We start from the raw sequence: 13986 nt of genomic DNA, 5'->3' as shown, positions 1-13986 counted from the left end.
TCCTGGTGAAATTGTTGACTTACATATCATGATAGCATATGTTCATGGTTCCAGTAAATTATGGCTTAATTGTGGTAACACTTAAGACTTGATAGTTGATAGTACAAGTTTGCTGACAGTTGTTTGTGTCAAAAATGATTCAAACAATCTTATATGCAAATGTCTCATAATTGTTATTTTTTGAACTGAAACAAAATTTTGGAAGCGATTGTCATTGGCCATGGCACATTCTGTTTCTGCATGGTTAAGTTGACATCAATACAATTCAAGCGAATCTTGATATCTCAAATTAAATTTTCTCAGGTTGAGCAAGAAGATGCAGATGAGAGACAAAAGACGGTCCACTGAGAGTGTCAAGTCTATTGCTTAAATTTAATTTCTTACCGAGTAACAGTGTCAATTTTACAGTCATAAGATGTAACTGCACAATTGGTAATGAGAGGAAGCGCAATTGTTCTATTGTTGAGTTGCACTAGTATGCAAAATTTTGACCCAATGTTTGAGCGATACTTTCTTGCTCATCATTCACTTCTATTTCGTTTTTCCAATATTTGTATTGGATCTGAGTTGAGGAGCTGAATTCTTTATTGCTCATAGCTAGTTCTTGCTTCACTTTTTCAATTATCTTGTTGGTAGTAGAAACGAAAGATGAATTGGAATTTCTTATGTGAATGTATTCTAATTATTGATACTTATGTGTGAGAGGAAACTATCATGGACATATTTCTTTCTTGGAAGTTGATTTTACATTTACCTTACCCGCTTTGAGTTGAAAAAACAAAAAAACATACTCAAGACCCCAAATAATACTTCCCTTGTATTGTACAATAGAAGAAAAGTATTATGTGAATTTTTTCTTCAAAAAAACAAAAGGCAATCATGTTTGTTTGTATCAGGCAAGTAAAGCATTGAACTAAAGCAAAAAAACAGGAGCTCTGCTATTTCACAGATAGCATAGAAAGCAAAAGCAAGAGCTTTGCTATTTCACACTGATAGGAACTCCTGCCAAAATGAATCAAACCCAAGCAAACAACACCCAAAATAACAGATTACAATTGAACAACAAACTTATATTAATCAATAGAGGAGTAAAACAAGTATTGAAGAGCAAAATAGACCAAATCAATAAAGTAAACACAAAACAAGGATAATTCCTAGCAATTCGAGGAGCTAGGGACCTCTATTGATAAAGCTTTGATGAAAATACTTAACCCTTCCCCAAGACTCTTCCTAACTATATATACTAGTTATTTTACTGATTTATCCCCACTCTAATCATTCCTTTTAACCTGCCACGTCGAGATTCCCATAACAAACTCCCATTACCACCCATCTACCTTTAGTGTCTTTTATGCCACCTCAACTTGTAGACCTTAGTAATAGGCGGTCTATAAATACCCCCCCTTGAAGAGCCACCTTGTCCTCAAGGTGAAATTAAGGAAACCATGTTTTGATTACATCAAATGGCTCCCATGTAGCTTCAAAGGGATGTAAGTCCTTCCATTTAATGAGAACATCTTTAGAACCATCAAGAAAGGTATGCACTGACAAAACATAAGCTAGTTGAACCTGAAGCTCCAGGTCTTCTATGAGAAAATAAGGTAGTAGTTGATGGATACGTGTTGTAGGAGGGAGATCCAGCTTATAAGCAACGTGTTCAATTTTGTCCCCAACAGCAAAAGGACCATAAAACCTAGGACTGAGCTTTTCATTTAGTTTTTTGTATGGCTAGAGTTTTAGATACATATAATCTCCTGGTGTGAAATTGATATGTCTTCGATGAAGATCAGCCTACTCCTTCATGTGGCCTTGAGCTACTTCTAGGTTGTGTTTGAGCTCATTCAGGATGGCATTTTTGTCAAGTATTTGTTAGTTAACATCTTCTACTAGGGAAGGATAATCGGTGAATTTGAGGAGAATAGGAGGATCTCTCCCATACAAGGCTTTAAACGACATCATTTTAATACAACTATGGTAAGTAAAGGTGGCAGTGAGTCGTGTTGTGCCAAAATTTTCGTAGCCCACTGTGCTACGGATCGTGTCATGCCGTGCCAAACAACCAAAACTCAAGGCTCAAGGCACGGCCCATGGCTCGGTGGGCCGTGCCATGCCTTCATGGATCAGCCTAGGCTTTTCTCAAAAAATTTAAAAATTTTGATTTTGTTAAAATTTTAAAATTTTTAAAACGTTTAAATTTTTAAAATTACATTTTATAAAAAACAAGGACGGTACCTTTGAAATTTTATTAATGCTTCACTTATGACGGACGAATATTGTGGTTACATGATGAAATTAATCCAACAAAATAAAATAAACCTATGCTATGCATAGAAAAATAAACTTATATGTTACATGTACATGTATCATACATTTTCACTTTCATCCGTATCTAAATTTTTGAAAACTTCTAATATATCATCAGCAACAATTCTTCAATAGTGGCTCGTGCTAATTCATCCAACAATTCTTCAATAGTGGGTATGTGAAACTTGTTAGGGATAGTTATACCATTAAGGGCCCTATAGTCTATACAAAAACGCCAACTGCCATCCTTTTTCTTAACTACCAAAATTAGACTAGCAAAAGGATTGGTGCTAGGTTGGATGATTCTTGCCACCAACATTTCTCCCCGCATTCACTCAATCTCATTCTTTTGGAAATAGGGATATTTATAAGGTCTTATATTTGGGGGTTGAGCTCCATCTTTGAGAACTATGGCATGGTCATGTTGTCTTTTGGGAGGAAGTTTAGTAGGCTGGTCAAACAAATGGGTCATGCTCTTCCAACACTAAGGCTACCCTTGGATCCACTGATTCTCCTATCTGCTCTGGTTTATACTCAATGGAGCAAAATTCGACTAAATAACCACCTCCTGAAGTGTATAATGATCTCAGCATGGCATTGAGAGACACCACTGTCTTAATTAGGGGGGGATCTCATTGTAGAACCACTTGTTTGCCTTCAACTTCAAACTTCATCGTCAAATTTTTCTAGTTTCCCCAAACATCTCCTAGTGAGCTCAACCAAGTAACCCCCAAAACTACATCGGTCCCACCCAAATCAAAAGGAAAGAAGTCTTGGTTAATCCTAACCCCTTGTACTTCTAACTGAACTTCCTTAAAAACACCTTCACCTCTCATGGTTAAACCATGGATTTAATCGATGGTCCAAAAAGTTTAAATTCTTACAAACACACCCCTAAAAACTACTGGCAGTCCCTATAGGTTTAAAATATAGCAAATACACTCTTGTGATCTGTTCGAGTTTTGACATTTCCGGCAAAATTCCAGCTGATTTCGCTGGCAAAAATTCAATCCAACACCACCACCTGAACCATCGTCTTCCACTCTACGAAACTCCTCTAACCTCGGAACTTGATAGCCCTCTGTTTGTCGACTGTGACTTGCAAACATCGTCGCTATTGGTTTGATTTTTCCAACCAAATTCTGGCCTCCAAAATTCAATCAAACAAACAAACACCACCAACTAAACCACCGGCCTCCATTTTACAAAACTCTTCTAACCCCGACACTTGGTAGCCCCCCATTTGCTGATCGTGACTTCCATATTGGGTTGAATTTTCTGGCCAAATTTTGGCTTATTTCGACCTCTAAAATTCAATCAAACACCACCAACTAAACCATCGGCCTCCACTCTACAAAACCTTTCTAACCCCGGTACTTGGTAGCCCCTCGTTTGCTGGATGTGACTCCCATATTGGATTGAATTTTCTGGCCAAATTCTGGCTTATTCCGACGTCGAAAATTCAATCCGACACTACCCATTGAACCATCGGTCTTCACTCTACAAAAGCCTTCTAACTCTGGCACTTGGTAACCTCTCGTTTGTCGGCGATCAAACTAGGGATTGAATGAACAATGAAATTGAAATCTTAGACCGAAAAAGAGGTCAATTGTAACGCCCACATTGAGGTACATAGTTTTACTTATGCCCTAATACCCTTAGTTAAATTTTATTAAAGTTATCTTGAAAAAGTGTGAAGAAAATCTCTTAAACTTTCATTAGGGGTAAAATGGTCTTTTCACTCATAATTAGTTGAAAATGTGGGGAGTGAATAGTGAGTTTTACTATTATTTTCCGAGTATACTAGCTAGAGAGAAAGTATTACATTGGTCGACTGTTGGACCGGTTCGATCGGTCGATCTGATCCAGTTTTTAGAATATTGCTTTGACTTGCATATGTAAAGACGAAGACAAACAAAGCTACAGTGTGAAGATAACAAACCCTTAACTAAGTTTATGTTGCCAAGTTGGGTTTAAGTCTTAAAATTAACTACATAATTATTAAAATAATAACACTTGAATTTTGTTTTTCTATTTTATTTTATAGCAATATTTAAGTAATTTTATTTTAACTTATCATTAGCAATCTAATCATTTTTAATATGAGATAATGCCCGTGAAATTTATTGTTTAAGGTTGGCATGAAAAGTTAGTCCTTGAGACTTCAACATTATGTTTTTATATAGCTGTAATTGGATAATAAAAAGGATTTAATGAGCAATTTCTTATTCTTTATTTGCCCTTTTTTCTCTTGAGCATACATGGAAGTATTATTGGAGGTAGGTAGCCATGAGGAGCTGAAATATATTATCTCAAAATTAGAGTAAATAAAAAAAAGGGTTTGTAATACTGATTGATGAGAAAATGGCGTGGTGGTTTAGGCGGTCCTAAACCATGATTATGATGACAAAGAAGCACAATAATATTAGTTTGTTTGGGTAGCAATGAAATCCGTGACAGTTAATTATGATTATTATAATTAACTGTATCATTGGAAATGGGCGGGTGGGTCTGAGTCACACACATACAACAAACCACCTTGCCTGTCTGCCAACTTCATCCTGATGTCACCTTGGCGTTTATCGTTTCCTTGCCTGGATCCATCTTACGTTTTATTTGATTATTATTCTCAATACATCGTTAAATAAAGAGCAAAAGACGCATTGGCATCCGAGGTTTAGAGAAACCCAAGTTTATACATTGGTTATCTTTATTTTAGATTCTCACAAGTCGTTTTCTTTATTATAATAGATTTTTAACTTTTTATTGTAGAACGCATTTTAACGCACTAAAGCACACCAACGCTTTCTGTGATAGAAGATGAGTTTATGTTCGGAAAATAAAGCTTACATTAATAGCATTCAAACCAATGGTTTTTAGTTTTTTTTTTTTTTTTTTTTATTTCAAACATTAAACTTGGTTTATATTTTGTTTTGGGTTGTGGTAGTTTTTTTGTTGATTTCGAAGTCTAAAATCATTTTCAAGATTATTGTTGGACTCTCCATAGTCTCTTTTACAAAATTCATATTCTCACTTGTTGATCTCACCTATCATTTTTTTACCATTTTTAATAGTTACTAACAGTGTTAGTTTAAGAGTGAAAATCTGAAATAAATTAAACCAATAATATCAACTTAAGTTTTGCTAAATCTGGAGTATTGGGAATATGTCGTTTACTCTTAAATAAATAAGGCTTTGTTTGGTTCACATATTGGGAAAACTTTTCTAGTTTTCTTAAAAGTTTTCCCAAAAAAGTTAACTTTATTTCACCTATTTTGAAAATAGTTTTCTAAATTATTCAATTCCCTTAATCCCTCTAAATTTATTAATTTAACTAAACAACCCCCAAAACAAATTTAAAAATTGACAAAAACACTCAAACAACCCAAATTTATCAGATTCCGGCCACCATTGCCGAAAGCTGGCTGGAATTTGGTGTATCGATACACTACCGGCTAAATCTTACCGGTAGTGCGTTAGAAAATGCCAGATCTACAGCCAAATCTTTGGTCGTAGACAGTCGTCAACGACGGTCGTATCTTTGGCTGTCGTTAACTATTAAATGTGACCAGATATGGCCGTCAATGGTCAGATCTAGCCGCATATCTAGTCTTTTCCTATCAGATTCACGGTGGATCTGACAAAAAAATGTCATATCGATGCACGATCGGTAATATCGAGCCAATCATATACTGATATGGCAACTCCAACTACTTTCTAGCGGTGGTGGCCGGTTGTCCTTATTTATGAGTGGATTGGGGGTGTATTGTTAACTTTGAATATTATATTTAAGGTTGTTTAGTAAATAAATAAATATAGGGGATATTTATATTAATTTTTAAAATTTTATATCGTAATATCCATCTAATTTAACTTTTTTTAAAAGATTATTCTAAAACTATCCAATAATAAACCAAACGGAGGCTAAATATTTTGCATTTTGAGAAAATTTGATACTGTCACCAAAGATTTGTGGAGATTGGAGGGAGGGAGCACGTGAGCAACACGCAGCCAAGTGGGGTGTAAGGGAAAGAGAAGTGGAACAGATTGTATATTGTCGTGACTTGGGTTGCGTCAACGGACATTGATGTAACATGTCTGATTTGGATTGCTGAGGCTCCAACATTACACAATAATAGGAAAACCCCCTCTTCTGGATTTTCACAACCCACCCACTACCTTTTAATTACTTGTAAAAAAAAAAAAAAAAGAGGAAAACCTTGTCAATAATAGGAGGCTATGATTTAACATTATGAAACTTTAATTACTTGACCACGGCATCAAGTGTTTAAAGAGTAAAAACTAAAATTTGGGCAGTTGACCAAACTAAAATAAAATGTAGTAATCTTCTTTGTGCCAGCAGCGACCAACCCCACCCATAGTGAATCACCAATCATATCACTCCACCTCACGTACGTGCCATGCATCCATATATCGATCCCATCTAATTGCCTCGCTTACATGGCAAACAGATTAACCAACCCTTGTCCCACTCTAACTAATTAAAATTGCTTTCCACTTTTCTTTTTTCTGTTTATTTATTTTATAATTCATCAACACCGCAACATAAACATGAAAATATTATCTGTGACTGTGACGGTGTCAAAAAGAAAATAAAAAAAAAAATGCTAAAATGGGGCCATGGAATGGAATATGCAAAAGTGGTAGATAAGATTAATGATTTGGTGTTGTTAAGGTGGTAATTGAGGGCGTAAAGTGACCCTCAATCTAAGAAAGCTGGCGTCCATGGGTTGAGTTGACCTCCTTTTGAACTGGAAATACTCAATGAATTTGGTAAGTGTTTGTGTTACTGGGCAAAAAGTGTTTGGTAGCGTAGAAATGAAACAAACATCATGTTGTAAACCTGATTTTGGCAAGCAATAGGGATGGTGCGCCTACACGCTTGCTCCCCACGCTCCGGTCACTGATAAATGCATGCTAAGGGTCCCCTCTTATTCCTGTCAACATTTCCACCTTCCCCTCACTCTCAACTTTCATCATTTAATAAATCAAAACCAAAAGGATAAGGTTTCAAAAACAACCAAACATTATGGAACACTCATAATTTATTTTTAATATTACAAGAAATTAAGGTGAAAAAGAAAAAGTTGTGGATTTGAAGCATGCATGTATTCTTAAATTAAATTTTAAAAATGTTTTTATTTAATTTATTTTGTTGGGAGGATATTGCATTACATTACTTTATATGCAAGCTTCATCCAGAAATTAATTAAGCTCATTTTATTATGCCTATTTATTCAACAACCATCCTTGACCAGACGTGAACCAATTCATAGAGAATAAAAAATGAACACAAGTGATTAACTGCAATTAGCGCCGTCAAGAAGCCGTCCAAAACGGCGAACTGATTGGGAAGGCGTCAACGAATGACACGTCAACAGATTTCTTCTTGTTCTGATATTTAGAGATGGAGACGATTTGGAAATGTAGGAAAATTCTCACCCAATCCAACTCCAGCTACGCATAGCCAGTCTCCCATGACAACGTGGTGACAACCTTAACACAGCTGTAACCCTCCCCACTGCGGGACCCATTTATATTTCCCCCCCGATATTTTCATCTTTCTTTTCTCCTCAATTTATCATTTCCTTTAAAATTATTTACTTTTTTCTTTTAAAACTAAATGACTGAAAAATGTAAAATTATATAATTCTTATTTAATTTTTGTATTTTAATATAGGTATATTTACGGTGATGTTTAAAATGTTATGAAATATACATTTAACACTTAACCAATCAAATCAATATACAATGAATAAGTGATGAAGCATAAACGATATAATTTTCAAATCCTTAAGCAACCTAAAAAGAAGACATAATTGCTAAAATTAATTAAAAATAGTACGTGATAATGCCACACACTACAAAATGTATATAATTTTTGTTTGCAATTAACATAACAATTGACTTGTACGTATTATGAATCTATGATGTTACCTATTGTACCATATATTAACTTCAATTTATACGTCTATGCTCATCAAACAATCAATATTTGTATTAATTAATAATTATGTTACACAATTTGAGTATTCAACAAGCATATTGTACTCAAGATCAGCATTAAATTACAGTCTTATTGCCTAATTAATTAATAATATAAAGGCACCAACAAATTTTAGCAGTGATTTGGTTAACTGGGTACCCATCCAGTGACCCTACATAAGCATCATCTTAACTGTAATTTTTCTCCTACCATTTTCCCGCGAGAAGAAAAGTGGTGAAACCAAAATAATTAAAAATAATAATAAAAGAGAGAAAGTGAAACGTTAAGACAGATGAGCCGACATTCAATTGAGTCCATGAACATAGATGTTTCCTAAGCTCTTGAGCTCCCCTATCTCATCAACTGACGTACATTTCGAGTTTCACTCATCATTCTTCAATTCCTTTTAAATCCAAACATACAGTCAACTACTACAATCACCAATGGATCCCTGCCCATTCGTACGTTTGATTGTCGAATCTTTGGCTCTCAAACTCCCACTTGCCGCCCCTAAACCAGCCGGTCCGGGAGTTCATCCATCCGCCACTCCATGTTTTTGCAAGCTCAAGATCAAGAATTTCCCTTCACAAACTGCTCTTGTACCGCTTTCCACATCTCCCAACGACTCTCCACCCGAATCCTCTACCTCCGCCTTGGGTTTCCACCTCGACGCTACCGCCATCCGCCGCCTCTCAGCCAAGCCCGTCACTCTTCGCGTCTCCGTCTACACGGGTCGCATGGGTAGCTCGTGCGGCGTTAACTCCGGCAAGTTGCTGGGGCGTGTACACGTAATTATTGACCTCTCAGGAGCTGAGTCTAAGCCAATTGTGTTCCGTAATGGGTGGCTGAAGCTGGGAAGTACTGAGACTGAAAAGCCTTCGGCTCGGCTTCACTTAATGGTCCGGGCTGAACCAGACCCCCGGTTTGTTTTTCAGTTTGGCGGGGAACCGGAGTGTAGTCCTGTCGTTTTTCAGATTCAAGGGAATAATAATATCAGGCAACCTGTTTTCAGCTGCAAGTTCAGTGCTGACCGAAACTCAAGATCCAGGTAACAATTCTTTTTCAACATTTTGATTATATGGGTTTTTTGTAGGGTAATGTAACCGTATACTGTTGGCGATGGTGGTGGTGGTGGTGGTGGTGGGGTGGTCAAGAATCATTACTTTAATAATTTTTTTTTTATTTTTTTTCCTGAGAAATTATTGTTTGTCGCATTAATTTGGAGAGTGTTGAGATAATTCCGTATTTGGATATGCTTTTTTGATAAAGTAGGGATCATGTGGGTTGTCAAATTTCTTTGCTTAGCTGGTAACTCACATCACATGTCTTATTATGCTAAGTTGGCCACCACCTTATCTATTTTCCCTTTTTTTGTTTCTTTCATGAAATTAACCTCCATTTTTAGTTTCCTTCATGCTAATTTACTTTGAAAATGGCTGATCAAAGTAACCAACAATTGGCCCCTAGTGGACGCTTTAACTTGGTCCCATTCAATCACAATTCCACCCAATAGTCTTTATCATTTGGCACCACTATTTCTTTTACTTTTCCTAAGTTTAGTAGGTTCAATTAACGCTCACGATTCATTCCTTGATTTCTCTGTTGTTCTTGGTTATCTTGTCTTCAAATAATTTCAGTCTATGGCCAAAAGAGAATGTCAACTTAACTGACCATGCACTGTGACTAATCACGAACTTCTATGGTTAAGAAAATTAAACAATAAAAAGCGCTCAAATTTCTAACTAAAATCACTAATTTGATTATTAATAATGGAATCCGTTGCTAGTTTGGTCAAACGAATCAGAACTTGAAATCTATATATACTGTATCAAACTACTTTTGATTCCCTCCATGTGCAAGAATATTTGGTCGTTACGTACATCACGTTAATTCAATTTCCTGTCAACTGTTCTGACATATCTATGTTTGAAGTCGGTTGGGTTCTAAGATTTTGTTGTTTGTGATTCTTGAAACCAGATCTCTGCCATCAGATTTTACCAACAATAACGCCAACAATCGAGGATGGATGAGAACGTTTTCAGGCGAAAGAGAACGACAAGGAAGGGAGCGCAAAGGATGGATGATAATGATATACGACTTATCTGGCTCTCCAGTGGCAGCCGCCTCCATGATCACTCCATTTGTTCCGTCACCAGGATCCGACCGCGTGTCCCGTTCAAACCCTGGCGCATGGCTGATCCTCCGACCTCACGGTTTCTCCGTAAGCAGTTGGAAACCATGGGGCCGTCTCGAAGCATGGCGTGAGAGATGCCCGATTGATGGGTTAGGTTACAAGTTTGAGCTCGTTACCGATAGCGGCCCTAACAGTGGAATCTCCATTGCTGAAGCGACAATGAATGTAAAAAAGGGAGGCCAATTTTGCATTGATAGTAGGATTATGAGAGATTCTTTAGTGAGTTTAAGATCTCCAGTTAAAGGATTCGTGATGGGTTCGAGTGTAGAAGGTGAAGGAAAGGTTAGTAAACCTGTGGTACAAGTTGGGGTGCAGCACGTGACTTGCATGGCGGATGCTGCACTGTTTATAGCACTTTCAGCCGCCATTGATCTGAGCATGGACGCTTGCAGACTTTTCTCACATAAACTTAGAAAGGAGCTTTGCCACGATGAACAAGATGTCTTCTCTTAAAACNGAAGTATCATTATGTTATCACTGAACTTCCTTTGTTTGGGATCGAAACTAGGAGGAAGCTGAAATAGAATATGTTGAAGGGTATGATGATCTTGAAGAGGAGGAGGATATGGAAGATTTTGGTGGTCTTGCAATTACTAAGTTCCATGCAGATGATGATGATGGTAAAATTGGTTTTCAATGCTTTCTTTTTGTTGCCTTTTTTAATACGATGGGATATGTATGCATCCATCAACTTTTCATAATACATGCGTTCATTAGTTATTCACATATGTGTTGGTTGCTGATTAAAACCTTCATTTAAATGGATTAATTAATCGCAATTGTCATCTGCTAGGAGGCGCTTTTATGTTATAAAATAGCAAGTTACACCTCACTATAACATGTTGTTTGGGTCTCGTACACTTTTGATTGTTCACTCTCTGGTTCTGGAATGTTTTCTTTCAGAGTGTCTGAAACATCAAACTGAAATGATATTTTATTCATGGATATAATTGTGAACTTAATATTGGTGTAATGATACAGTTGGAGTGGATGATGATGAGGAAACAGTAGCAGTTGATCGCAAAAGAGAGAGAAGAGAATCTAACTTGGCTTTGAGAAAGCTTGAGAAAGATGAACCTGGTGCCAAACTAAAGAAGAAAGCAAGGGTACTTGTTGAGGTGAGGGTTTATCTCCAAGTATTTATGTTCTTTCCTCTTGCATTACGAGGTTTAATGATTGATGTAGTTACACCATCCTTCTTTTTGCAAGTGCTATTTTTCTGTTTCTGCATGGTTAAGTTGACATCAATACGATTAGAGTGAATCTTGATGTTTCAAATTAAATTTTTTCAGGTTGAGCAAGAAGATGCGGATGAGAGACAAAAAGCAGTCCACTGAAAGTGTAAGTGTATTGCTTAAATTTGATTTCTTAACGAGTAACAGTGTCAATTTTACAGTCATAAGATATAACTGTACAGATTGGTAGTGAGAGGAAACACAATTGTTGTACTGTTGAGTTGCGCTAGTATGCAAAATTTTGACCCAGTGTTTGAGAGATACTTTCTTACTTACAATTCACTTCTGTTCCATTTTTCCAATATTTGTATTGGGTTTGAGTTGAGGAGCTGAATTCTTTATTGCTTATAGCTAGTTCTTGCTTCACTTTTTCAATTATCTTGTTGGTCGTAGAAACAAAAGATGAATTGAAATTTCTAATGGCTCGAGCTCGAGCTTGGTATTGTAGCAGCCAAGTACACAATTTTAGGATATCAGTCAGAAAGTGTTGTATTACTCATAAAAAATTTAGTTTTAATAAAAATTATTTTAGATAGAAAAATTATATATACAAAATTGTGAATTGAAATAGGTCTTTTAACAAGGATAATCTTCTCGTTTAAGAAAGAAAATGAGATGAGACAATAGTTTATTTTAATGAAAAAGGGCGAAAAAGCATTACCTGGAAGGCTGGAACCACGCAGGAAAGGTGAAAGTTAATCTAGAGAGAGAATGAGAAAAACTTGCTTTGGAGAAATGTCTTCCTTTTTCAACTTTCAGTTATTAAAAAAATTATCAAAGAGACTTTAAACAGATGCATTATCAAGATATTGGTTCCTCCTCATCAATGGCAAATTCCAAACACAAATTGTCTAGCATCCCACTAGATTTCAATTTTTTGACATTTTTTTCCGACTTCCTGTAAAAACTCTATTACGATTTCGTTGTCTTTGAAACCAATTTTCTCCCTAATCGACAGTCCAAATTTCACTTGAATTATTCCATTTCATTAAGATCCCATCTTAGTTTGATTGCCAAAGATTTGAGCCTCTAATCAATGGACCTTAATTCATTCGATGACATCACCCCACTTTATGATCACCACCAACAAAACATCAGCGAAGACACAGAAGTATCTGGTTCATGTAATGGCTTGCTCGCTGGCAATGTTTAGGAGTATTTTTGAAATATTTCAAAACTTTAGGGACAAATGTAATTTTTTGGGTATTTCAAAATAAATGAAAATTTTAGAGGCCAATTTATAATTTTTAGGAGTATTTATAATATACTAAAATTTAAAGGATTAATTTATAATTTTTTAAAAATACTTTTATTATTGAAGAGTTCAACTGACCGACCCAACTGGGTTGGACCAACTGACCCATGACTTGGTCACTTTGCCGGGTCTCACAACAGGTCAGATTTTAAAACAAGCCCCGGGACATCTTCATATTCAACCCTTCAAATAGAAATTTATTCAAGTTAACTTTTGTCTGTAATGACTTTCCCATATTTCGTTTTGCGGTGTTGTGTTTTCGGGATTTGGTTATGACCACATTAATGATGACTACAAAGTTGTGAGAATTGTGAGGTTTAACGGTTGGTTAGTAGATTATGAAATTAATATTTTCAGTTTAAAATCTAATTCCTGGAAAACAATCAATATCTTTCCGAATCGTTTTCGCCATATTTCTGGAACTTATGATCCTCTTCAGCGTAGAAGAATGTATGGAGTTTTTATTTCCAGTGTTTTACATTGGTTGTTTCCTCGTAGTCCAGAGTTGGGTAAAGATAAATCAACAGTTGCGTTTGATGTCAGTACAGAAGCTATTAGTTTGTTGCCTCAGCCTGATTATTTTTACTTTTCCCAAAGCAGTGATTGATTTGGCTGTGGTGGATGGGAGATCATGTTTGATTTGTAGGTATGATGAAGGGCTTCTTGATGTATGGATGATGAAAGAATACGGGGTGAAGGAATCTTGGTTTAATTTGGTTTTGATTGATTGAAGTAACACGATTACTTCCTTTCAGTTTCTTGAATCCACCTTCCCGGGAATGGGATAATGGTGTTGATAATTTTCTCTTGAAAGTGAAAAGGAATGAAGAACTTGTGTTGTATGATCTGAAAAAACANCAGCAACTTGCCCCACGTGAGCCCTAGTAATATATTTACATTAATTAATTTTAATTAGTTGTATTATCTGGCTTTGAAGACTGCGATCAAATCAGATCCTCTGAGAGACCTGGTTTAATTATATTTTAATCTA

At 36.1% G+C, this 13986-nt stretch overlaps 1 protein-coding gene and 1 pseudogene across 1 annotated transcript; both read left to right on the top strand.

Annotated features, from left to right (window-relative positions):
* The first annotated feature begins 8596 nt into the window (after positions 1-8596).
* Positions 8597-10958, top strand: LOC116130635. Its single transcript, XM_031416369.1, has 2 exons — positions 8597-9359; positions 10289-10958. Exons 1-2 carry the CDS (start codon positions 8755-8757, stop codon positions 10956-10958), a joined length of 1275 nt encoding a protein of 424 aa, XP_031272229.1. The 5' UTR covers positions 8597-8754.
* Positions 10959-11810: 852 nt separating this feature from the next.
* On the top strand, positions 11811-13880 carry LOC116130562 (annotated as a pseudogene).
* Positions 13881-13986: the final 106 nt, after the last annotated feature.

Source organism: Pistacia vera, unplaced genomic scaffold (assembly GCF_008641045.1).
Source record: "Pistacia vera cultivar Batoury unplaced genomic scaffold, PisVer_v2 Contig223, whole genome shotgun sequence".
Lineage (NCBI taxonomy): Eukaryota > Viridiplantae > Streptophyta > Magnoliopsida > Sapindales > Anacardiaceae > Pistacia > Pistacia vera.
This window is presented reverse-complemented; position numbering and strand designations above follow the sequence as displayed.

Excerpts from the sequence above, each read along its gene's own strand:
- LOC116130635 (XM_031416369.1), top strand. The coding sequence starts at position 8,755 with ATGGATCCCTGCCCATTCGTACGTTTGATTGTCGAATCTTTGGCTCTC. Across the intron at positions 9,360-10,288 it reads GACCGAAACTCAAGATCCAG|ATCTCTGCCATCAGATTTTA; the intron begins GTAACAATTCTT and ends TCTTGAAACCAG.